At 39.3% G+C, this 27705-nt stretch overlaps 1 protein-coding gene across 11 annotated transcripts in view; it reads right to left on the bottom strand.

Annotated features, from left to right (window-relative positions):
* Positions 1-27705, bottom strand: part of c2cd5 (C2 calcium dependent domain containing 5) — a 196939-nt gene that overhangs the window by 34648 nt on the left and 134586 nt on the right. For 9 of the 11 annotated variants that reach the window (XM_051930042.1, XM_051930024.1, XM_051930031.1 and 6 more), the window contains 3 exons: positions 20630-20719; positions 6286-6367; positions 5384-5476 (listed from right to left, as the gene is read on the bottom strand). In XM_051930042.1, the coding sequence (XP_051786002.1) occupies positions 5384-5476; positions 6286-6367; positions 20630-20719 (265 nt within the window). The remainder of the gene's footprint in view (positions 1-5383; positions 5477-6285; positions 6368-20629; positions 20720-27705) is intronic. The other 2 variants (XM_051930016.1, XM_051930020.1) reach the window with 1 other exon arrangement.

Below are 27705 nucleotides of genomic sequence, written 5' to 3'. Positions count from 1 at the left end.
TGGGCGGTCACTGTGAGATAGCTTTCAGTAGCATGAGAGGCCATCAGTTGTTAATGCTACAACGGGTGCAGCGGACAACTTGTGTTCAACCACTGCTCATGCACACTGGTAAAGTGCAGGGACCACTGATTGACTTGTGTGCACAAAGGATGGAATGTTGTGACAAGGCTTAAGCACTGTTAATAAATACTTGAAGCCGGTGTCTTCTACTACTGCATATGGCCGCATAGGTGATGAAATGTAAATGCCAATTGCTTCTGTAATTTTTTTTGACTCTGTATCCAGCTGCATCTAGAGGCTGCTTAAAAAAAAGTAAAGATCAGTAGTTCGACTCCTGCTTTTTTTTTTTTTTGCCTAGTTCCCGTATCTGGGTGATGCCGTCAGATATGTGCTAGACTCATTCTCCATTGCTATCGTAAATCACTGAAAACCCAAAATGTTCCAACACACCTGAATTATATAAGCAGGTGGATCTTCCAGCTCATCTGTGGCATTAACACTTGCCATAGTGTGACTTTGTGAGACGCCAATCAGCCTGTGGCTAAACAGTTTAAGGTTTCTGTGTGGAACTAGCACTTGTAAATTTGGTTCCACATTACGTTAATCAATCTTCTAACATTCACCCCATATTCTCCGTATGACTGCATTTACCGAAACTGTGATGCCCGTACGGGGACGGTTCCAGACAAATACATATACCGTTACAGCCCTAGTATATATACTGCTCCAAAAAATTAAGGAAACACATAATCATCACAGTCTAACACCAAGCCAATTAAACTTCAAGGATATCAATCTGCCCAGTTAGGAAGCATAAGTGATTGCAATACAACTTACAGAAGCAACAGCAAGACAACCCCCAAAAAAGGAATGGTTTTGCAGGTAGTGGCTTTCTGCTTATTCTTTCTGACTGATTCTTCTCTAGTTTTGTGTTTTGCTAGTGTCCTTGCCAATACTGGTAGTATGAGGTGGTTCTTGCAACCAATTCAGGTTGCACAGTTAGTCCAGCTCATCCAGGATGGCAAATCCATATGTGCCATCACAAGAAAGTTTGCTGTGTCTCCCAGCACAGTCTCAAAAGCATGGAGGAAATACCAGGAGATGGGCTATTACACGAGGAGAGCTAGACAGAAACATAGAAGGGAATCAAACCACCAATAAGACAAGTATCTACTCCTATGAGCAAGGAGGGACAAGAGGAGCACCTCCAGAGCCATAAAAAATGACCTTGTGCTGGCTACTGGTGTACAACAGACTCAAAGAGAGTTGCATGAGAGTCCAATATCCTCTAGTGCAGGGGTCCCCAACCCCCGGTCCGCGGCCCACTACCGGTCTGCAGCCGTCTGACAGCCGGGCCGTGAGAGAACTGCCGGCAACGGCGACTCACTCAGACTTTTCAGAACGCTTGGCGGGTGGGGCTTTGCAACGGTGCAGAGAAAGGAGAGAGGCCGAGGTGAGAGACTATTACAACAAAGTATTTTTATGGTCCCGACAGTTTCCCCATATGACATGAGTCTATAGAAATCACGTTACTACGAAGTACATTCAACAGATGCTTTCATTACAACGAAGTGACCTTGAAATGCTTGAACGAATCATCCACAGAGCAGTTAGATCTGTGGTCGCATGCTCAGTTGTGCACGTTTGCACAACGATCCCCAAACAGAACCATTGTAAAAAAATCTCTTTCTTCGAACTTTCCTCGTACTGTTTTTTTTTTTTTTTTTGCTGTTTTTGTTGTCTGTGGTTTTCAGTGATTCCTTTTGCTTATTACTTGTCAACATTTGAAAAACATCCATTGGAATTTAACTCATTGTCACCCTCCTATAGAAACGGCAGACACGAAAAAAAGATAGCAGTGTTAATGTTTGTGATGTGCAATCTGTTGGATTGGCAAATGTAAAGCATATGTCTTTGTTATATGCAAAAAAAGAAGAAAAATCTCAGATTGCAAACGTATGCGAACTGCTTAATAACTTTAATAATAATAGAAATGTTATGTAAATTGTGTATAAAACTGCCCCCCCCCCCCCAACCAACCCCCCCAACTGGTCTGTGGAAAAATTTGCATCTAATAAAGTGGTCCTTGCTGTCAAACAGGTTGGGGACCACTGCTCTAGTGGAACCAGTGATCACAGCCCATCACTGTGCAGCTCAATTGGCATTCACCAAGGAGAACCACATTTGCAAGCTCCACCACTGGTGTCCCATTTGCTTCACAGATGAGAGCAGGTTCACTCTGAGCACATGTGACAGACATGAAAGAGTCTGGAGACACCATGCTGAACATTTATGCAGCCTGCAACATCATCCGTCATGATCAGATTGGCAGTGGGTCAGTTATAGTCTGGGGAGACATATCCTACAGGGACCTCCACATACTTGGCAACCGTACTCTGACTGCTGTTAGGCACTGGGATAAAATCCTCAGAGTCATTGCCAAACCTGGCGCAGTGGGCCCTGGGTTCCCCCTGGTGCAGGACAATGCCCAGCGTCATGAGGCCAGATTGTGTAGGTAGTTCCTGGATGATAATAGCATTGATACCATTGACTGGCCCACACGTTCCCCAGATCTGAATCCAACTGAGAACCTCTGGGACGTTATGTATCAGTGCAATCAATGTCAAATAGTGCCACAGACTGTCCCAGGAGCTCAGTGATACCCCGATCCAGGTCTGGGAGGAGATCCTCAAGGATACCATCCGCTATCTCTTCAGGAGCATGCCCAGATGTTGTCAGGAGTGCATACTGGCACACAGGGGCCAAACACACTACTGAGTCACATCATGAGTTGCCATGATGAAATTCATGCAAGTTGGATCAGCTTGTGATTTCAATTTTTGATTTTGGTGTGATGTTGAATCCAGCCCTCAATGGGTTGGTGATTTTGACCATTGTTACATCATTTTGTTCTCAACAAACTCCATAGTATTACTCAGTAAATATTTTCCACTTGAATATTTTGTTCATCGAAATCCAATGTGTGACTTAAGTGTTCCCTTAATTCCAATGGGAGAGATCGTGTTTTACTAATATGCTGGAATTCTATGAGAAAGCAACAACAGAATATGATCAGGAAGGTGCATAAGACATTATTTATCTTGATTTTCAGTAAGCTTTTGATAAAGTCCCATATGATAGGCTATGCATCAAACTACAAAAGTGGGAATTCAGGGTTCCAAGTGTAGGAAGGTGCAAAACTGGCACAACCACAGGAAGCAAAGGGTAATGGTCCGAAGAACCCTATAAGAATTACATGATGTTGAATGTGCTGTCACTCGGGGGCCAATGCTGAGGCTGCTGCTTTTTTATATATATATATATATATATATATATATATATATATATATATATATATATATATATATAAATGATCTGGATAGGAATGTAAATAACAAGATGGTTAAGTTTCAAACTAGCAGAATTAGTAGATAATCTACAATCAGTTAGATAATTACACAGATTTGGGCAGATTTTTTGCATATTAAGATTAACAACAGTACATGTACTGTGTTACATTTAGGAAGTAAAAATTTTACATTTGCTTATACCAAGTGAAGTCTGTAACTTGAAAATACCCCTTAAGAGAAAGACCTAGGAGCCATGGCGATTTCATCACTACATCTTTAGACAGTACACAGAAGCCTTTAAAAAGGATAAACAGAATGTTAAATTATACAACATTATATGTCAAGTACAAGCCAAAAGAGTTATTTTTGAGCTATATAACACACACTTGTGAAGCCTCCCCTGGAGTACTATGTGCAGTTTTAGTCTCCAGAGTACAAAAAAAAGAGATAGCTACATAGAAAAGGTCAAGAGAAAAGTGACTAGGCATACTCCAGGACTGCAAGATACAAGTTATGAGGAAAGACTTCAGGAGTTGAACCTTTTCAGTTTAAGAAAACTTAGATTAAAAGGTTACATGATTGAAATTTATAACTTATAAAATGAATTAGTATAGTGGATTCATTCTTTTACTTTAAAATGAGTTTATCAACAAGAACAAGGGGCAAAAGATGGAAAACTCATTAAGGATAAACATCATACAAATGTTTTTCTTCACTCAGACACCCATAGACACATGGATTAAATTACCAAGATATGTAGTAGTAAGACTTTAGGGATCTTTAAAATTTAACTTTGTTATTTTCGAGAAATCTGGTGGATAGGATTGGCAGTCTTTTCTGGTTGAAGACTTTTGTCATTGAAATTTTTCTAATGTCCAGGTACCTGATACTAGATCCATAAGGCACAAATCAAAGGATAGTACAGCATAATATAACAATAATCTAGTTGGACAGAAGTACCATGGAGAAAAAAAGGCAAGTGTAACAAATACCTAAGTAAGTTACAGTAAATGTATTTCTAGCAGATGGATCTAAAGTTCCTTAACAAAAAAAAAAAATGATTACAATGGTTGGGTACAAAATAGCAGATGATTTTATCACACATAGAACATAAGTGAGCTGAGGGCAGAACAAGTGTTCCAGTGTCAATGAATTAGGGTGGTCTGAAATGTAATGATAACAAAAGGATACTTGTGATTTCAAGTGTGAGGCCACACACAATGCTTTGAAATTTATTGGCAATACTATAACACAAAATGAAAAGGTAAGCCTAATAAAGCATATGTTATGTGTTCTCTACTTTGGGTATGAGTGGTCACTATGAAAGCAGTCATTAAAATCATTTCAGTCAAAATAGCAAACTACATAAAAGTCCACTACAATGCTCTGTTACAGAAGACAATCTGAAATCTGATAAAAGCATAAAAAAGAAAGACAGAAGCAGATACGGAGTTTGTGCCTATGGAAAATTTAAACTGTGTGTGATTTAAATGTGATGAGTGAATGATGAAAATTCAAACCATTATTCAATTATCACAACTAAAAACATAACCATCAACATAAAAAAGCAATTCTCTTAGCTCACCACACTTTACATGCTTCTGTTAGATGACATCAGTTCTAAACATGAGGTAAAATGATCTGTGACATCACTGGGGTCTAGTAATGAGCTGGACAAAGAACATTACTAAGTAATAATTTGTGGTGATTTGAATGAATATGGCTCCAACATGAAGTAGTTTTTACTATTAACAGACAGATAACACTGACTGTTCTCCTTTAAGTTAAGACAAGTACAACAGTAAATGTAAATTACTCTCAGTTTTTTAAGACTTAAACTATGAAGACTATGGAGAACATCAGACTATGCAGAACATCACTGAAAAAACAAACAAACAAACAAACAAATAAATAAAATAAACATGTTGAATACTATTCTAGAAAGAAATGCTAAAACCCCTTAATACCATGTACTATACATATGAAATTCTATTCTCTTGAGTATCAACATAAAATTGTCACTTTATACTAACCTGTACCTTTGCTTGGTGGAAATGTTTGGACTGATGGAGAGTCAGAAGAGAGCTCCATTGGAAACTGGAGTTGTTCTTCATTTTCAGATATAGCTAGATATTGCGAGTGAAAAAAGTATTACTTTTATAGCTAATATGCCAATAACACATTATACATATTTAAGTATATGACTGATGTGCTCTAATTTTGTGGACTTCACTATTCATCAAATGAAAAGTTGGTGAACCAGAATAAAAAGATCAGAAGTGCACAACTAGAACACGATTAGAAACCTAATAAAAAAGGACAATTGTGGCACAGGAACATAAATATACAAACATTTGGAGAGAAAAAAAGGATACTAAGATACTAGTAAGGTACGAGGATAAAACCAAAGGTCAAAAAGAACTCATAAAGAATATCAAAAAATTAAAATGAAAGTCTATATTGCTAAATATATTGAAGTACTCATTATGGCCTGCAGAGTCAAAATAAACAGTTAAGATCAAATACCCAAAATGAAAATACCACTGAAGCTGCTGAAACTATTGAAAATATGCAGGTTAAAAATCTGGGTTAAAAAAATGAGGTAATATTTAAAAACAGGATTATATTTTAAAATTTTAAAAAAAAATAAGGAATAAACATTTGTAACCTATAGGAACCTTTTGGTTATAAAACTAAAAATGTGCAGGTTATACTGTATATTTTAGTTAAAATGGGACAATATTTAAAATTAGGTTTGCTTTTTGAATCATTTGCATCTTTAAATAAGCAATATTTCCAACCTATAGCAACTTTTTTGTTGATTATTTGATTAATGTTTACATCAGTATGTAATCAGAAAATCTAGAAGTCTATGTATCCATTTTTAATGCATTATAAGTTGGTATACTTCACACAATGAATATATTTTTTTTACCCTTCATAGGTGCTGTGTTAGATTTTAGGATCTCCTGAGATTGATCTTTATCAAATGTCATGGCAACAGCAGTGGCAGCCACCTGTAATACACACAATAATCAACTTACTAAGTGAAACTGGCACAGTAAAAATTCCTACATCTAAAATCAAATTGCCAAGCAGTGAGCTCATCAGTATCAATATTTTGTTACCAGTGAAGAACTATGTCATTTATGAGATCTACTGTTTCTGGCTTTTGTTTAAAATTTCTATTTGTATGTTTATTGTAAAGCTTAATTAAACTGAAAACTGCAGTCCTTTAAGCACAAATATAGTTAAGTATACCATAGAATGCACCGCGTAATGGTAAACTAAATATAAAAATATTGAATAACACTGAGAAAACCTTGAACAACAGAGAAAACTAACACTGCAATAGTTCGCGCTATAGTGCTAGGAACCGCTCGCTAAAAACACTTTTTTTAATGAGTTTTAAGCACAGGGGAAAAAATGAACATTTGAAAAATCCGTAATTTAATAAACCACCAAGAAAAGTAACATTGCAACAATGCAGGCTATGAACCGATCACTGTAAATAGAACTGAAAACAAAAACAAGCCTTCTCTACCTTATACGTCCCTCGCTCGCTCTCTCTCTCGCTCTCTCCCCCACCTGTGTGTGTGTGCATGCTTCTCTCTTTTGCGAGCCTGGAGCGCCTGTGTGTGTTGTCACGCTTGGGTCACAGATTTGCACAGAGACACAGGAGGTTGTAGAAAAAAATGAACTTTATTCAAAGCACTGCAAACAAACATTTGTCTCTTTTCAACAGTTTAAACGTGCTCCATGACAAGTCAGAGATGACAGCTCCGCCAGGAGCAGATTTTGTCTGAGAGAGAAAGAAGGAGTAGCAAGCAACCAATTTAACAAACTGAAAGAAGCCCGTGCAGGCTTTTTAAGAAGGTGGAGCACCGCGCGAGAGGCATATTACGCGACAGAGCCGGCCAGAAGGGAAAGGAGGAATGTGAAGGTAGTCTGTCCATGTTTCTTAGGGGTTTTCCCAGGGGCGTCTGTATTCTCTGGGGGTGCGATCAGCTTCGCAGCTCACAGTGTGTCTCTCTAGAGCGCTCCTGTGTGTGCGCGCGGCTCTCTGTCTCACGCTGCCTGTGTGTGTGCCTCTGTCTCTCATGCTGTGTGTGTGTGTGTGTCGCGCTCTCTCTCTTGCTCACTGCACAGGGAGAGACTGAACATGAATAAACCGCAAGGGAACGTGGCTTGTTCGTATACCGAGTGTGTGGTCGTGAACCGAGGCAAAAGTTTGGAAAACTTTTTGGTCGTAAACCGAGTTGTACGTGTACCGAGACGTTCGTGAACCGAGGTTCCACTGTACTTCTAAAAGATAGGTTTTTTTTTTTTTTTTTTTTTTAAAGTTTTATTCTCTCAGTCATGTTCACGCTCTCCCTCGCCCAAAACCCCCCTATTGATCTGACTCTAACTAACAGCGCCAGTATAAATTCACACCGGATCCGACGCAGTTTGTTTTCAAATAATATTGCATTAGTGCAACAATGTTTTCTGATTGGTACTATTCAGGTCATAAGATGATTTCTTCAAAATGTCACATATATTTGACTGTTTCTTTTTTGCCCCGTGATTTCTTCAAAATGTCACATATATTTGACTGTTTCTTTTTTGCCCGGTGCGGCATTGACATCACGCAGCAGAAGGCGTGAGCTTATTCAGTGCGAGCAAAAGCACGCAGGTGGCCGGTTGCTTGCACTATAACACGCTTGACTTGATGGTGATCAACGCACATGTACTGTGCAAGGCATGCACGGGGGCCACTAAGAAAAGAAGAGTGTTCATGGCTCACCTTGCAGAGGAACTTCGTTGTCGCTTCTTACAAGAAAAGGCGATGGATAAAGCAAAAGAGGATGCAACATCGACAAGCTTCTGCTCCAAAACAGCCGCTCCCCCAGCCTCTTCAGTGTAATAGAAACACAGCACAGAGAGAAGTGTGTACATTGCATCAGGTACACATGTCGTAAATGTAGAAAGGACATTCCTTGGGTGTGTGGGAACTGTTAACATTTGAATCTGATGAATTGCCTATACAGTAATCCCTCACCTATCGCGGGGGTTACGTTCCAGAGCCCCCCGCGATAGGTGAAAATCCGCGAAGTAGCGACCTATATTTATTTTATTATTTATACATATTTTAAGGCTTTATAAACCCTTCCCACATTCTTATAAACCTTTCTCACTCTCTTGTTAACCTTTCCCACACTCTTATAAACACTTCCTATGCTCTTAAACACTGCACACTGCACGCAGCGATCAGACGTCAATGTGTCTGCACTCGCTTTGTGAAGGGGGGCAGCTGAACTCACGCTGAGCAGAAATGGACTTTGTGCTGCTTCTGCCAAAATGCCTGCTTGTCGGTGTTAGGAAGAAGGAGGAGTGTGTGTGTGTGTGTGTGTGTGCGTGTGTGAGGGCTGAACGCAGGTTCACTCAAACCCCCCTCCCCGGAGGCGCAGTTCGCATTGTCAAGGGGGTGGGGAGCTGAATGAACGCTAAGGAGAAGTGGACTTTGTGCTGGCTTTGTGCTGCTTGTCGCTCTGCCTGTCAATAATTTAAAAGCATGTACATCACCAATTTTCCTGTCTCACTCTCTTGTCTTGCTTGAAGTTAAAATGTTTTATAATAGTGAGATGTTACTCATATCCTTAGCCCGACATCCACATATCATATGTGTTAACAAAGTGTGTTTTATAAGTTTACATGTGTTTAAAGCATGTGGGATGGGTATTTTAAGGCTTAAACTATAAAAATGTTTATTTATATGGTCTTTCTATATCGCGTATTTTCTGCTGTTGCTGATGGGTCTGAAACATAACTTCCGCGATAGGCGGGCAATCACTTGTATTTAAAAACCCGCGAAGTGGTGAATCCGCGAAAAGTCAACCGCGAAGTAGCGAGGGATTACTGTAGTGCGGAACTGACCTCTCTGTACTATTCTTTCCTCTGCATGTCCTGGAGTACAAAAGAAACACCCCATGCACCCAAAAGTAGACACTGGCAAGATGGAAAAAAAAAACCGCGGTCACTGATTACAAGTGCAAGAAAGCATGTGAATAATATGAATAATGTTGCATCAGTGCCACAATGTTTTCCGAAAAGTACTATACAGGTCATAAAATGAGTTATTCCAAATATCATATATACCTATGTCTGTTTTTTTGTCGGCACGGTGGCGCAGTGGGTAGCGCTGCTGCCTCGCAGTTGGGAGATCTGGGGACCTGGGTTCGCTTCCCGGGTCCTCCCTGCGTGGAGTTTGCATGTTCTCCCCGTGTCTGCGTGGGTTTCCTCCGGGCGCTCCGGTTTCCTCCCACAGTCCAAAGACCTGCAGGTTAGGTGGATTGGCGATTCTAAATTGGCCCTAGTGTGTGCTTGGTGTGTGGGTGTGTTTGTATGTGTCCTGCGGTGGGTTGGCACCCTGCCTGGGATTGGTTCCTGCCTTGTGCCCTGTGTTGGCTGGGATTGGCTCCAGCAGACCCCCGTGACCCTGTGTTCGGATTCAGCGGGTTGGAAAATGGATGGATGGATGTTTTTTTGTCAGTGCAGCTTTGACATCATGGACCATAAGGTGCATACTAATTCAGCGTGAGCAGGAACACTCAATAAAACTGAATAAAAAAGAATTCAAGTGACGTTGAGATACGAAGGAGGCAGATTCAACAGCATTTGTGTGTCAGTTTTTATCCCTCCAGATCAGAGAATTTCCAGTTCCATTGTCTCAAAACACAACTCGCATCTACAGTTATTCCCAGTTTCAGATAAGAAGTAACTGCGTCAGATCTTGGGGCGGTGGGTGTTTTATCGTGATCGTGACTGAGAGAGTAAAAGTGAAAAAAAAAACCACTAATTTTTACAAGTACTATAAATTTACATCGGCTGTTACAGACACAAATCAAATGTATGTTTTTATTGTGTAACATTAACAACTAGCCAACCCGCGGCGTACCATACGCCGCATAATCAGGCCGCTTTTTTAATGATTTTTAAGCACAGGGAGAAAATTAACATTTGAAAAATCGGTAATGTAATAAATCACCAAGAAAAATAACATTGCAACAATGCACGGAACGAACCAACATACAATTGTCCGTCACTGAAAACTGGCGGACCTCCATCGCGGCTTCTTCTCCCAGAGCGAGGGAAGGGGAAGGACACCCATTCCGACCCCTCCGTCATGCTAGTCTGCAGTATGCACTGCCTGCTCATGTGCCCACCCCCAACTTGTCACCTGAGTCGTTTTCCTCTTTGCACAGTTCACATGCACCTGTGAGTCACGTAGACTTTTCATTGTTCTTTGCGGTTTTCGCTGCTTTTCTATATATAATCCACCAAGTCACCCGACCATGGTTGTAGCGGGGGGTTATGTGTGTGTGTGTACAAAGGGCAGGGACGTAATCAGTGCGAGTGTATGACTCGCACTTACTGGGAATCCCCCGGTTTGCAGCACAAATGGGGTTCAATGGCTTACCCAAGCCTCTCTGCGCCGGGTAGACAAACATTGATCCATTCAGTGTAGCGCAGTTACTTCATGCAGGAATCTGTATAACATTGAAAGAAGTGTTGTTTCCATGAAATACATTTGAAGCGGTGGCCATGGAAGGCAAATGAACAGTCAACGCGGCTTACAGCTGGATTGACGCCGTGTTTTGTGTAGCGCAGGGTGGTGGGGGGGGGGGGGGGGGGGGGGGGGGGGGTCGGGGCGGGAATGATGGTGTAAAAAGGGTAGGGACGTAATCAGTGCGAGCATATGAACCGCACTTCCTGGGAATTCCTCGTTCGTGGGGAACAAATGCAAGCCCCGGTTGATCCATTCAGTGTAGCGCGCGTGCAGTACGGGACATTCAAGGGCATCACAGACCTGTTAATGCTCATTCTCATGCATAATTATTTATTGAATGCTAAACACTTCCGGAAAGACACAGTTGTCTAAAACGGGTTGGTCTGAGAAGACAACAGTAAGTGAATGAAAAGATGGAACTCTGGAGAGAGCAAAATACAACACAATAGTGGACCCGCGGCATAACAAACGCTGCATAATTATTTATTGATGGTTGAACACTTCTGGAAAGACACAGTTGTCTAAAAAGGGAGGGTTTGAGGATACAACAGAAACTGAATGAAAAGATCGAACTCTGGAGAAAGCAACATATAATTGTCCGTGAGTGAAGACTGGTTTTGGCAGATACAGGCATATCTTTTTGAAAGTTTGTCCCTGATTTCCGGTCGCTGCTCTATAGCAGACCTCTCAGTGCATCTCTCCGTGTTTTGTACCTGTTTTTCGTTCTTAAATCGTGTAAAATTGTTTTCTTTTTATTTACTTTTTCTTTTTACTACTTTGCAAGTAGTTATTTCTATAAAATGCTTAACAACATTTGCGAAAGTTTCTTATTTTTGATCGTTATCGCCTTTGGAATCCAATGGGACACTAACTCACTACCTGCGCAGGAAATCCCAGGTGTGTGGTCGGCGCTGCTCATTTACAGCTGGGATGCATTGCTATCTGAGACCAGCTACCAGTTACTCCCCGTGTATTACTAATATACCGGACGAATTAAAATCTTTGAAACCCAGAAAGCAAGGAAAAAGATGTGGACTACAAGTACGTCTGAGACGGAGAAGTTTTAAAACACCTTTGCCAACCATCATCATGAGCAACGCACAGTCCTTGCGAAATAAACTGGACGAGCTGAGAGCATCTGCGCGATACCTCCACGAGTACCGCGAAAGCTGTCTGATGTGCTTTACGGAGACCTGGTTTAAGAATATAGACTCAGATACAGCAGTCGAAGTAGATGGATTTGTTTGTGTACAGCAAGACAGAAATTCAGCTTCTGGTAAGCAGACTGGTGGTGGGGTCTGCCTTTACATTAACAAAAGGTGGTGCAGGAATATCACTGAAAAAGAGCGCATCTGCACGCCAAATATTGAATTACTCACCGTCGGACTTCGTCCATACTATCTACCACGGGAGTTTAATCAGTTATTTGTCACAGTCGTTTATATTCCGCCGCATGCTGATGTGGGAGCTGCAGCTGAATCAATTCTTGAAACTGCTCATAAACTAGAAACCAAATCACCTGGTTCTTTCAAACTTGTGATGGGTGATTTTAATTTATGCAGTCTGGAGTCAGTATTATCAAATTACCATCAATATGTGAATATTAACACTAGAGGGGACAAAACTCTGGACAAGTGCTATGGAAATGTCCCTAATGCCTACATATCGCATCACAGAACAGCCCTGGGTGCGTCTGACCACGTAGTTGTTCATCTTCTCTCGAAGTACAAACAGAAACTGAAACAAGAAAAACCAGCCATACGAACAACACAAAACTGGTGCAAGAAAAGTGTAGAGGAACTACAGGAATGCTTCTCCAGTACAAATTGGGATCTGCTGACATCCTCACAGTCACTGAATGAGACCACCTATACTGTCAGCGAATATATTCAATTCTGTGAGTCTATGATCATTAAGAAAAAATCTGTCAAGGTGTACCCAAACAGTAAGCCATGGATCACTAAAGAGGTTAAAGCATTACTATTGCAAAGGCAACATGCACATCAAGAAAATAAGTTAGAAGATAAGCGAATTTTACAACAAAGGATTAACAGGTTAATTAAACAAAATAAAAAGTTGTATGGGGAAAAAATCAAGAGGTGGTTCAATGATAACAATCCAAAGCAGGTCTGGAAGGGACTAAAAACAATTACAGGACTGGGCCCTAAAAAGAATGTGGATTTTCCAGCTGACAAAGACTACACGCTTTTAGCAGATGAACTGAATAACTTTTATGCCACTTTTGAAACAAGTGATTTCAGCACCCAAAATAGAGAAATAAAGAAAATGCTTTATAAAAACACCAGGTATTCTGCTGTGATTGGGTTCAGTTTAACTGAAGTGGAAAAAGGCTTGCGGCAGGCCAAAACAAATAGTGCAGTGGGGCCAGACGGCATATCAGGTCGGCTCTTAAAGTCTTGCTCTAAGCAGCTCTCCCCAGTTTTTCATTTGCTTTTTAACTGGTCTCTGACCTGTGGTATTGTACCTAATCTGTGGAAACAATCAATCATTACCCCTGTATCTAAGGTTTCTAGGCCAAGCTGTTTAAATGACTATAGACCAGTGGCACTTACATCTATTCCAACAAAATGCTTTGAACACTTGGTGAAAAACATTTTAATGGCAGAGACAAAGTCTTTTCAAGACAACAATCAATTTGCTTATTGTGCAAACAGAAGTGTGGAAGATACTCTGCTTGTTATCTTACATCAAATCTATACCTTTCTTGATCAGCCTGGTTCATATGTCAGAGCACTATTTTTGGATTTTTCTTCAGCGTTCAATACTATACAGCCTCATATACTGATTGGGAAATTAAACAGTATGAATGTAAACCCATTTATCACACTATGGATTCAGAACTTTCTTTTAAATCGTTCAGAGACAGTTAAAGTTCAGGACACTTTTTCAATAGCCATTCATTCAAACACAGGAAGTCCACAGGGGTGTGTCTTATCACCATTACTGTTTACTCTGTACACAAGTGACCTGAGACAGAACAATGACCACTGCTCCATTATTAAGTATGCGGATGACACCATGATCATAGGATGCTTATCTGGGGAGGATGAAAGCCACTATCTAAATCAAGTGGACTGTATGGTAAACTGGTGCAATAATAACTCTCTCACTCTGAATGTAAAAGAGACCAAAGAAATGATATTTGATTTTAAGAGACAGAAATCTGTATGTTCACCTATTGTAGTTCTGGGAGAGGAGGTAGAAATAGTGAATGAATATAAATACTTAGGAACTTACCTAGATAACAATCTTAACTGGAATATAAATACAAAAAAATTATTTTCTAAATGCAACCAGCGCTTATTTCTCCTCCATAAAGTCAAACTATTTAAAGTAGACAAGGACCTCATGTTGTCCTTCTATCACAGTATGATCCAGTCTGTGATCACTTTCAGTTTCATTGCCTGGTTTAATAGTCTGACAAACCAAAACTCAAAAAAGCTCCAGCAGATTACGAAGTATGCAGCTAAAGTTATTGGGGCTGATGTAGATGATTTGACTAGTGTGTGTCAGACGGCAATGCTAAAGAAACTGGAAATCATCTCAACTGATGACAGACATCCATTACATGTAGAACTAAACTTCAGTAAATCAGGAAGGATAGTTGCTTTGAAAACCCACACAAATCGCTCCAGAAACTCCTTTCTTCCTAGTGCCATATGACTTTTCAATAAGAAATATCAGAGATAATGTTTAAGGTTTTGATATATATCCTGTTACCTTTTTTTTTTTGGTGTAAATATGTTTTATCTAACTGCCTTACCTTAACCTTTCTTATTTCTATTTGTCTGTTTTATTTCATTCTGTCTGTTATCTGTTTTTAGATGCAACTGAGAAGGCAAATTTCATGTTTTCTTGTGTAAACATGACTAAATAAAGAAACCTAAACCTAAACCTAAACCGGTGCCTTATTAATTGTCATCGCAAATGCCAATCGAACAGGAAATTGTCTTCGGGTAAAAGTAAAAGGCAAATTTGAATCTGACGGGGTCAGGCATATCCGGGGAATAAGGACAGTTTGTGAGGTTGCAGATGTGACAGTTTTAAACTTCAGTAAACTGAATGCAATGTTTGTGCATGAACAATTTAGTGTTGTGTTGACATTGAAGGGAATTGGAATGAGTTGTGTCGAAGCATTGCTGGCAATGTTCACATTGCATAATTTATTCAGTGGAGTGTGTTTTTAAATGCATGTTGAGATATCTCTGCACTCGGAGCGTTTTTGAACAAATCGTGCATTGAAAGATCTGTTTGGAATGAGTTTGTTCAGTGGAGTGGGTGTTTAAATGTGCTTTGAGAGATTTCTGGCGCGTGAAGGTTTTGGAGCAGTGTTTGAGATGGTTAGTAAGGTATTTGCATGCGTGAAAGTGTTTGTCGCAAATTTTGCATACAAATCTTTGTGTTGAATGGATCTGCATATGGTTGTGGAGATCCATCTCACCTGTGAAGTCCTCGTTACAAAATGTGCAATAGAAGGTGAGAGTGGAATGAGTTTGTAAGTGTTTCTTGAGAGCGCGAGTTGTTTTGAAGCATTGTTGGCAATGTTCACATTGCATAATTCGTTTAGTGTTGTGTTTTTTTAAATGTGCGTTCAGATATCTCTGCACTCGGAAGCTTTTGGAACAAAAGGTGCATTAAAAGTCCTGTGTGGAATGCGTGTGTTCAGGGGAGCGTGTCTTTAAATGTTTTTCAGGAAGAGGAGAGTGGGCAGGTGACGTCACATTAGTGTGGCAAGCAAGTGGGTGTGCACCCTGTGTGCACATACAGACAGCATCAAAAGATGTCACCAGAAGGTTATGGAGAGACGCTGGGCCAGATTGTAAACTCGAGGAGAGGCATGAGGACGTTCTTGGAAGTAAATGCTTATAGTAACTGGAAGGATTTGGGACATTGCCACAATTTCTGCCTCGCCACCATAGACTCCGGACGTATTCATGTAGTCAGCGTATTGTTGAGCAGACTGTATAACAATGCCTCTGTGACTAACAACAACGGACACCATGTTGCCGAAGTTATCCCAATGTTGGCAAACAAAGCAAACAGCCATGTTGCGAAGTTTGAGAGCAACAGTTTCGTCAATGACATTTTTCCAAAAAAACCCGACTGATAGAAACAGTTACCTGATGCAGGAATTTCTATAACATTGAAAGAAGTGTTGTTTCCATGAAATACATTTGAAGCGATAGCCATGGAGGGCAAAACAGTCAACGTGGCTCACAGCTGGATTTGGACAGCAGCACAGAGCAAAGTGAGTGAGTATGTGTTTGATGAGCTGTTCGAGTTGGCGGGCAGTGCTCTGAGGTGCGTTCCCGATCATGTGGGAGGAGGGTTAGAGTTTCTGGGCGGGGCTTCGTTGTTCCTTTCCCATGGTTTTCGATGGTTTATGCGGTCGGATGTCGTAACCGAAAAGAATAATGAAAAGTCAATGTGGCTCAGAGGTGCATGTGGACTCCTAGCACAGACGAAAGGGACTAACTGGGTAGTCAGTGAGTTTTTGCGTCTGGGCACATAAGCAGGCAGTGTGAATGCCTAGAGAGTGAGGGTAGACGCGGGCCAGGGAAAAAGGAATGTTGGTGGGCGGGGAAACGTCTTCCGTGTTCCTGCAGGACCATCTAAGAAGACGCATGTTTGTCACGGATGCGGTGGAGGCCGGTCGGGGAATAAGGAGTGTTGGTGGGCGGGGAAACGTTTTCGGTGTTCCTGCAGGACCATCTAAGACGACGCATGTTTGACGCGGATGCGAATTGCTGTATGTAGCGTGTAAAACAGTCTCCTATGGTGCACGCGGTCGTGCATCGTAACCGAAAAGACAACGTGGCTCAGAGGTGCATGTGTACTGTAGCACAGATGAACATAAATGACGGCATTTTTTCCGAGTCGTCGCGTCTGAGTTGGTGGGTGTGGCTCTGCGAGTTGTCGTCGTATCCAATGGTCTTAGAGTTGGTGGGCGTGGCTCCTTCCTGCGTGCGCCATGGGCGTCTTACTTGTCGGCGGCTTAGTGAATCCACACCCCTTCCGGAGTGCTTTCCATGGGTGGCTACTTGTCGGCGGCTTAGTGAATTATATATATAGATAAGAGCAGCTCACTACTCTAAATGGTAAATTTTCCAGGGAGCTGGTTTCGAACTCACAACCTCTGGATTATAAGTCAGCAGCTCTAACCACAGCACCACGGAAGCTGTTGTATTGTACTTGCACCTTTTGTGAAAGTGTTTATTTGATATTTGGCCATCAGCCTTCACACATTATACAGTTCATGTCTACATTTTGTTATTTATTACTAAAACATGAAAAACGTTTCTGTTTTAATGATGTGTTAACATAGATTATTGTAGACACAAAACACACATCAAATTATTTCTCCTTACAATTCTGGGTAGCTCACTCCCAGATAATCAATCAAGGCAGGAACTGGGTGAACTTCTTGCCCGTTCTGAGGCGGTGGGGGGTGGGGTGCGGGGTTAGGAGCTGGGGTTGGTATAGCAGGCTACATGTCGGCACATTTAGAAGACAAAAGATGCTGACGGGGAGGTATGAAGGGATTTAAGGTGGGCCGGATTTACGAGTTTTTTTCGTTGGCTCTGGTAATTCTAGTGTTAATGCCACACAAAGACTCAACCATTAAAAAGATACCAAAACTTCTTGAATTATAAATTGAACACATTTTTATTAAATGAAATCATGGATAATGAAATATTTTAAAGCAGTTTCCACTATGTCCAACAATCTATATAAATAAAAATGTAAATGTTCGTTTGTTCAAAATCTTAAATCTCTGAAAGTTCTTCACCGATTGCTTTGAAATTTTGAAACAATGTTGCATTCGAATACACGCGTTTTTATATACCTACTATTGTATAGATGTCACACCTGTGACAGGTAAAAACATGCTTTTTTTGAAAAACAGTGCCATCTGTTGGATGTAAAAGCAACACACGCTATACAAAATATTTTACGATTCCATTTCAATGTTTCCGATTTACAATTCATTTGCGATTTCCAAATTTCCAATTTTACGATTCCATTTCCATGTTTCCGATTGCATTGTTAAGCGCACATAAACATAGAATACTGTAACTCCATTAAATCGATCAAATGCATTTGTAAGTATGTGAATAAAGGCAGTGACATGGCAGTTTTTGGCGTGCAACCAGAAAGAAGTGATAGGAATGTGGTCATACATATCGATGAAATCGCACAGTATTAGGCTGGAAGATACATAAGCAGCAATGAAGCTGTATGGCGAATTCTTTCATTTCCCATACATGAACGAAATCCAGCTGTTGTTCACTTACTAGTACATCTAGAAAATGGACAACGCGTTTATTTCACAGTTGCAAATGTGCAACAAATAGCCCTGAATCCACCGGCTACAACGTTAACTGCTTTCTTCACGTTATGTCAAAATGATGCGTTTGTGAAAACATTGCTGTATTCGGAAGTGCCTACGTATTACACATGGAATGCGAGTATAAAATCATTTGAACGACGCAAACGAGGAGAGTCGACGGACAACCTGGCATATTCAAAGAAACTACGATAGGCAGACTGTACACCGTGCATTCCAATCAAGATGAATGCTTCTTTCTTCGCATGCTGTTGGTAAATGTGCCCAGTCTAACGTCTTTCCAGCAATTGAGAATTGTCAACGGCGTTACACATGCCACTTTCCAAAGTACATGTCAAGCTCTGAATTTATTGGAGAACGACCGACACTCGGATGTATACATTAATGACGCATGCAACACGTCACATCCAAATCAAATTTGTGCATTGTTTGCAATCATATTGACCGCCTGCTCTCCTTCATCTCCAACAGAGTTATGGGAGAAATATAAATCGTACATGGCTGAAGATATTTTCCGTCGAATACGCAAGGAAAGTTCAAATATGAACATGGATTTCACAGCAGAAATCTACAACTAAGCATTGATAATGATTGAAGATTTGTGCTTAGAAATCACAAACAAAGTTCTCAATCAATTGGGAATGCCATCACTGAATCGATCTGCTGCTGCTTCGTTCGATGTAGAATTGCGTCGTGAACAAAATTACAACACGGGTGATCTTTTGTCGTATGTGCAATCAAATATTCCTCAGCTAACGCTTGAGCAAAAAGGCATTTACGATCAAATAATGCAAACTGTCAATAACGGGGTTGGAGAAATCTGAAAATTGGGAATGGAAAGGTGCCGGTTGATCTGACCTCAGGACGAATTTCATTGCCTCATAACTTCTGCAATTTAGTGACATCAAAAGAAGAATTGGTTTTAAAAGTATTTCCCAATATTCAAACCAATTATAAGAATCACGATTGGCTGAGTGAACGAGCTATTCTTGTGGCCAAGAACAAAGACGTCTACGAACTTAACAATATTATTCAGTCTAACATTCAAAGCGAGGCAGTCACATACAAGTCCATCGACACTGTTGTGGAAGCAGACGAAGCGGTTAATTATCCAACTGAATTTTTGAATTTACTCGATCTGCCAGGGATGCCACCGCACGTACTGCAATTGAAAATCGGCGTGCCAATTATCATGTTGCGAAATATTAACCAGCCAAAGCTTTGCAACGGCACGCGGCTTGCAGTAAAAAAATTAATGAGCAACGTCGTAGAAGCAACAATCTTGACAGGACCTTTCAAAGGTGAAGATGTCCTCATTCCTCACATTCCTATGATTCCAACGGATATGCCATTTCAATTTAAGAGATTGCAATTCCCAATTCGATTGGCGTTTGCAATCACCATCAACAAAGCTCAGGGCCAATCTTTAGAATTGTGCGGTTTAGATTGCTTCTCACATAGACAATTATACGTTGCGTGTTCTACAGTCGGCAAACCAGACAATCTCTATATCTGCACAGACAATGGAACAACAAAAAATATTGTATACCCACAAGCATTGTGAAATTAAACATATTAGAAACGTGCGCTTTCTCTTTTCTTTCTTTTCCATTTAACCAGACTGAGCCACAGCAACGTGTGGCCGGGTACAGCTAGTCCTGAATAATTACAGAAAGTTAGAATATAGGCGACTGATACCCAGAAGAAATTCTAAGGACTCTGGAAACCCCAGGCAAAAAACTCCATGGGGCCCTCCCTATCAGGGCCATCTTAACGTATGGGCACACTGGGCATTTGCCCGGGGGCTCCACAAGCATAGGGGTCCCATGCTAATCTATGTATGTTGTGATTTGCTGAGTTGTTGTGTAGGTAGGGGCCCCACTGCACTGCTTTGCCTGGGGGCCTATAATGCTGTTAAGATGGTCCTGCTTCCTTTTACCATTATTTTAGTGCAATGTCTAAACCGAAAAGATCAACAGGGAGAATTTAACAAATACAAATCCTTTATTTTAATTTAATAAAAGTCAGATTCAATAAAATACTGCAATAAATACATTTGTATATAAAATAGAAAAAAAACAGAATAAAGTAAATTTAAAAAATGTAAATAAATGAAAAGGTAAATAAAATGCAAATCAACAACAAGTACAAAAATGTATTTTTTGTATAGCCCGAAATCACACAAGGAATGCCGCAATGGGCTTTAACAGGCCATGTCTTTTGATAGCCCCCCACACATGACTGCCTAAAAAGACAAGAAAAAACTTCAAAAAAAATCCCTTGTACTTTATAAGAAAAGACTGAACTTTTACATCAAAAACATTGCATGTTAACTTTTTGTTCTAATCTAATTTCTCATACCTGAATGAGTTCATCTTCTGGTACAGCAACAGTAAAGTTCAGATGACAGATACAGCATGGAATCATGGAACGCAGCTTAAAATATAGACTCTGCAAGATTTAACAATATGTTAAAAATGTGGATGTAAATACCACAAAAATAATATTTAAGTATGAAAAAGTATTATTTGATGTCATATGGCACAAAGAAGAGTTGCAGAAGATATTCCCACAAAAAATACACTCATTTATCTTCTTTTTTTGTTTAAATGAAATCACATTAAACTAGAGTGTTTAAAATAAACCACTATAACACATAATACAAGCATGCTGGGCAGAACTGCATCCTGGGTTTAAATATCACAACCTGCCACTGTTTATGTGGCGTTTCATGGTCTGCACTGGATTTCTTCTAGGTTGGGTTAACTAGCACTTCCAAAATGACCTTGCATGAGTGTGAAGTTGGGAGTGTGCATTAGTGTTTCCCCCTTGTGCCTGGTACTGCTGTAAAAGGCTCTATTCCTTCCAGCTATTTGGAGAATACTAAGTTATATCATAATGCACAATACTGCTTTTAAATAATGTGCAACGTACCACATAGTAATATACAGTAGGTAATCTCTGCGGTATCAACATCTTACCTTGCAGAACATTCGCATGCAACTGATTACTTACTTAAATACATAACAGTGCTAACACATATAAATCAAAATCACATATACAACTAAATTATTAAAAATACAACAGTAGACAGGTTGTTGATAGCAGGGAAAAAGAGACTTATACATTAGATCAAAATAAAATGAAAATATTTAAAAGAAACAACCACAAACTTAATAAACTGCACCTCATATAAAGCACTAATACAAAGTACAGAGCATAAATTAATTTTAATGATTATAAAACTGTATTTAATAGAATATTGCATGATGCGATAGCAATCCTCATAGATTTATAGGATCATTATTATCAAATGTACAAATGTATAGAGTACAATGAAACTCTTTCTTGAATATGCTAATCACTATGCAATATGTCACCACTGTCCAGCACCGATTAGCATTAGTACCGGCACACATTTTTTATTTATATTTTAGGTACTATTAACAATGCCATTTTTATCCTTTTGTTATAACTAATTGTGTATTAGCTTGGCATCAATAATGTCAATAACTGTGGTAAGAAAAGCATTTTTCAAGATGAAAGGGAAATGCAAATGAAGTCAAATGTGAGTTGTTGTGGAGAGAGAGGGGCAGAAATTCATACCGGGGTATTAGCATTCAATAACACTGCTTGGAACTTGGCCGTTTGTTTTCAAAAATATGAGAAAAATGTCATTAATCTATTTTTTGTTAAAACAAAATCAGAATTTGCATTGCAGATATTTAGAAAAAGTGAAGTAAGAAACAGAGGGGTAACACACACACACAAGCAGGTGAAATTATTAAAAATTTAAGAGCTCAATGCCCATTGGCATGGTAAACAGCACTTCTAGTATTGATGTGTACAACAACCTTCACTCGAAAAACCTCTGTGTTCCTTACCCAAGACATATTTGTCTTTGCAATATTAGTAATTGATTTATAATTTATAATAATAGTGATAACAATTACTTACAGTGCATCCAGAAAGTATTCACAGCATCACTTTTTCCACATTTTGTTATGTTACAGCCTTATTCCAAAATGGATTAAATTCATTTTTTTCCTCAGAATTCTACACACAACACCCCATAATGACAACATGAAAAAAGTTTACTTGAGGTTTTTACAAATTTATTAAAAATAAAAAAACTGAGAAATCACATGTACATAAGTATTCACAGCCTTTGCTCAATACTTTGTCGATGCACCTTTGACAGCAATTACAGCCTCAAGTCTTTTTGAATATGATGCCACAAGCTTGGCATACCTATCCTTGGCCAGTTTCACCCATTCCTCTCTGCAGCACCTCTCAAGCTCCATCAGGTTAGATGGGAAGCGTCGGTGCACAGCCATTTTAAAATCTCTCCAGAGATGTTCAATCGGATTCAAGTCTGGGCCACTCAAGGACATTCACAGAGTTGTCATGAAGCCACTCCTTTGATATCTTGGCTGTGTGCTTAGGGTCGTTGTCCTGCAGAAAGATGAACCGTCGCCCCAGTCTGAGGTCAAGAGCATTCTGGAGCAGGTTTTTATCCAGGATGTCTCTGTACATTGCTGCAGTCATCTTTCCCTTTATCCTGACTAGTCTCCCAGTCCCTGCCGCTGAAAAACTTCCCCATAGCATGATGCTGCCACCACCATGCTTCACTGTAAGGATGGTATTGGCCTGGTGATGAGTGGTGCCTGGTTTCCTCCAAACGTGACGCCTGGCATTCACACCAAAGAGTTCAATCTTTGTCTCATCAGACCAGAGAATTTTCTTTCTCATGGTCTGAGAGTCCTTCAGGTGCCTTTTGGCAAACTCCAGGCGGGCTGCCATGTGCCTTTTACTAAGAAGTGGCTTGCGTCTGGCCACTCTACCATACAGGACTGATTGGTGGATTGCTGCAGAGATGGTTGTCCTTCTGGAAGGTTCTCCTCTCTCCACAGAGGACCTCTGGAGCTCTGACAGAATGACCATCGGGTTCTTGGTCACCTCCCTGACTAAGGCCCTTCTCCCCCGATCGCTCAGTTTAGATGGCCGGCCAGCTCTAGGAAGAGTCCTGGTGGTTTCGAACTTCTTCCACTTACGGATGATGGAGGCCACTGTGCTCAGTGGGACCTTCAAAGCAGCAGAAATGTTTCTGTAACCTTCCCCAGATTTGTGCCTCGAGACAATCCTGTCTCAGAGGTCTACAGACAATTCCTTTGACTTCATGCTTGGTCTGTGCTCTGACATGAACTGTCAACTGTGGGACCTTATATAGACAGGTGTGTGCCTTTCCAAATCATGTCCAATCAACTGAATTTACCACAAGTGGACTCCAATTAAGCTGCAGAAACATCTCAAGGATGATCAGGGGAAACAGGATGCACCTGAGCTCAGTTTCGAGCTTCACAGCAAAGGCTGTGAATACTTATGTACATGTGCTTTCTCAATTTTTTTATTTTTAATAAATTTGCAAAAACCTCAAGTAAACTTTTTTTCATGTTGTCATTATGGGGTGTTGTGTGTAGAATTCTGAGGGAAAAAATGAATTTAATCCATTTTGGAATAAGGCTGTAACATAACAAAATTTGGAAAAAGTGATGCGCTGTGAATACTTTCCGGATGCACTGTATAATTTGTCATCGCTATTATTACGTACTGTATGTTTAGCAGATCCCTTTACACAAGGGAACTTAGAAAAAAAAAATATATATATACATGTTTGCAGTCTGGTAAAGCAGTAAATATATATATACTGAAGTCCCATGTAACTATGTCATGCAAAAAAACAGGTTTGGAAAAATAAGTTCATAAATTAACTAAGACTGAGTGGCAGTAGTAATATTCTACCGGAGAAAATCATGTTGAAACCCGACATTGATTTCTTGACAAAAAGATGTACATGGACTGTCAAAAATGCTAACTCTCTATATGCAGATGATATGGTTTTATATATATCAGACCCAGAAAACACTGTACCTGCAGTTTTAACAGCACTTACAGAATTTCAAAAGATCTCTGGTCTCAGAATTAATTTGAATAAAAGTACACTCTTTCCAGTGAATTCACAAGCATATAATATTAGATTGGACACCCTACCTTTTACCATAGCAGATCAGTTTAAATACCTAGGGGTAAATATCACAAGTAAACATAAAGCTCTTTATCAACAAAATTTTGCCGTCTGTATGGAAAAAACTTGAGCAAGACCTGGATAGATGGTCAACCCTTCATTTCACTCTAGCCGGAAGAATTAACATTGTTAAGATGAATAATATCCTTCCTAAACTTCTTTTTTTTTATTTCAAAACGTTCCAATATATATCAATAAATCGTTTTTTAAACAATTAGATTCAACAATAACCTCATTCATTTGGAACTCAAAACACTCATGTATCCGAAGAGCAACCCTACAAAGACCTCAGGCAGAAGGTGGCATGGCTTTACCTAATTTTCAGTTTTATTACTGGGCAGCAAATATTCAAGCCATAAAAACCTGGACACAAATAAATGAACTTACACAGGCTTGGTCCGCAATAGAAGTAAAATCCTGTAGTACTTCTTTATACTCCCTGCTCTGCTCTCCAATAAATGCAAGTTATCGCAAATATACTTATAACCCAATTGTGCTTTACTCACTTAGAATATGGAACCAAATTAGAAAGCATTTTAAGATGGAAAATCTTTTATCCGTGGCACCTCTGCAAGAGAACCACCTCTTTCAACCTTCACAAACATATCCAGTTTTTAATACCTGGAAAAGTTTTGGGATTAAAACGCTCAGAGATCTTTATATAGACAACATATTTACATCTTTTGAACAATTACGTTCAAAATTCAACCTCCCAGCTACACACTTCTTTCACTATCTTCAAATTAGAAATTTTGTTAAACAGAAATTGCCCGATTTCCCCCACCTCGCACCCTCCACAATGCTGGAAAAAATACTGCTTAATTTCGAGGAATTAAACACCATTTCCGCACTATATAAAATCCGATTAGAGTCCCTACCTTTCAAAGATCCAAGAGGACATTGGAAAGATCTCTTAATCAATATATCAGAAAAGGAGTGGAAGGTAGCAAAGCAGAGAATTTACTCAAGCTCCATATGCGCAAAGCATAGAATTATTCAATTAAAAATTATGTATCGAGCTCATCTGTCTCGCTTAAAACTGTCCAAAATGTTTCCAGGGCAAGATCCAACCTGCGAATGCTGCAACCAAGCTCCTGCCACACTGGGTCACATGTTCTGGGCCTGCACCAAATTAACATCATTTTGGACCAAAATTTTTAAGTGCCTTTCAGACAGCCTTGGGGTCACAATCCCTCCTAACCCACTAACAGCTGTGTTCGGTGTTCTTCCAGACGGACTTGAAGTGGAAAAGGACAAGCAAACAGTGATTGCATTCACTACACTTTTGGCACGCAGACTTATTCTGTTAAATTGAAAGAAGTCCCTTGAAATTGAAGAATCCTAATTCTCCTCTGATAAGTCAGTAGGAAACCAATGTTTTATATTATTTGAAATTGGAAAAATTCTCAGTTAGAGGATCTGTACAAAATTTTTTCAAAACCTGGCAGGATCTGATCAATATTATTTTAGAATAAGAGAAATAACTATTACCGCATTTAATTCCCTTCTCCATCTCTTATTTACATATATATTTAATTTCTCCCTTTCTTTTGCTTATTGTTGTCTTATTAAAAAGCCCTAAGCAATTCTCCTTTAGCTAAGCTCTCCTTCTCAGGGGTGGGGTTTGATCTGTCTTCAATTTTGTTTGGTTATAAATTGATCTATTTGTGTGGAATGATTACAATAAAAATTAATAATAAAAAAAATGTTAACTCCAACAGAAACTACAAAAAAACTAGCAGGTGTTCTACCCCTGGTGGCATGGTGGCATTTCACATTACTCAGGAGAGTGGTGAAGAGAGTGTTGGGAGATTATTAACCTAATTACACCATTTACATCATGTGTAACAACAGTTTTGTCTATAATTACTAAATTGAAACTTGTTACCAATACTTTACAACCATACTTCAGTTCATAACAACTCTCATAGTAAAATACAATTTAATATAACTACTTAGATTAATAGTTATACACATTCCCTTATTAAAAAATTTCAATGTTTAGAGAAACATGAGCATACTCATGGAGTAGCATAGTATTCACAGGTGGCAATTTTAATAAATTTCAAGAAAGGGCATATAAAATGATTTTTGGAAACAATTTTCTTTAAAATGATGACACACAGCTACTTTTTAAGGTGCTCTGACAACTCCTCAGGGAGTATAGGCTGGGTGCATGTGCAAATACTGGTAATACAACAAATCACAAACTATATTGTGTGCTAAAAACTAGCATTATTATTTTAAGAAACGACTGGTCTACTTTCTGTTTCTGTTTAAGTTCATTTTCTGTTTATTTTGGTAACAGGAGCATTTCCTATGTTTGTAATTCAATCACATTCCCATAGCATGTGAGGAAGGTGTGCTCCGTTACAGGAATCGATCTTACAAATATTATAAATAGAATAGCTCTCTAAGATATTCAGCAAAGATGGAGCTATACCAAAGTTTTCCTCTCCATAAGATACAAGTAGAAACTCTTCAGAGAAGTTAGTTTTTCAACATACATGGAAATGGGTTAAATTTTGTGAAAATCAGATTTCACACAAACATCTCTAAACCAAGAGTAACAAAGCTATAAAATAATACTACTCCTTGCTATAAAAAACCACAAAACTACTTTATCCAAAGGTAGCACTTTGACAGTAAATCACACAAAAGGAGATCAAATTTAACTATAAATATAGAAAAAGTCAAGAAGTGTAAAAATATTATGTAAATAAATAAATATTAAAAACCACATGCATTTCAAATGACCAAAACTACACATCATTCTGTCACATATCTTACTTCTGTAAACAAATCTCAAATTGTTTTTCTTTAATGCAGATATATTGTCTCAGAAGAAGAAACAGTAAGACAGCTGAAAAAGACTGGTTAGAAGACATCAAAACTGTAAGTCAATGCGATCTTTAATTAGAGCCAAACCATTAATCAAACTTCAAAGATTAGGAAGAGATTCAAAAATCAGCTGGGATGTCAAAAGCAAAACAGTCTTTTAGAAGATCATAAAGGTAGGGTTTTTTCCCCACAATCTCTGACACCCTGGAAATACCAGCCTTTGGACTGTTGCTCTCAAATCTGAATATTGCCTCATATGTTTACAACTGTGAAAATCACCTATTGCTGTAATGCCTGTCTTTTTGCATAAAACCACCTGAATACCAAGTTCAACTATTAACTGTGATTGACTCATTATGTAACAAAGACCAAGTAATGTATCCTGCCTATGCTTCAGCTGTAAAAATACATATAGTTATACTTTGTTTTCTATGCTAGTGAATTGAATGTGATGGTGTTTGCTGAAATGGTGTTTTATAAAGGTTGCTTGTTTGTATTAGGGTAATTTATG

This window comes from Erpetoichthys calabaricus, chromosome 1, assembly GCF_900747795.2.
Source record: "Erpetoichthys calabaricus chromosome 1, fErpCal1.3, whole genome shotgun sequence".
Classification (NCBI taxonomy): domain Eukaryota; kingdom Metazoa; phylum Chordata; class Cladistia; order Polypteriformes; family Polypteridae; genus Erpetoichthys; species Erpetoichthys calabaricus.
Note: the sequence above shows the minus strand (reverse complement) of the source record. Positions and strands in the feature narration are given on the sequence as shown.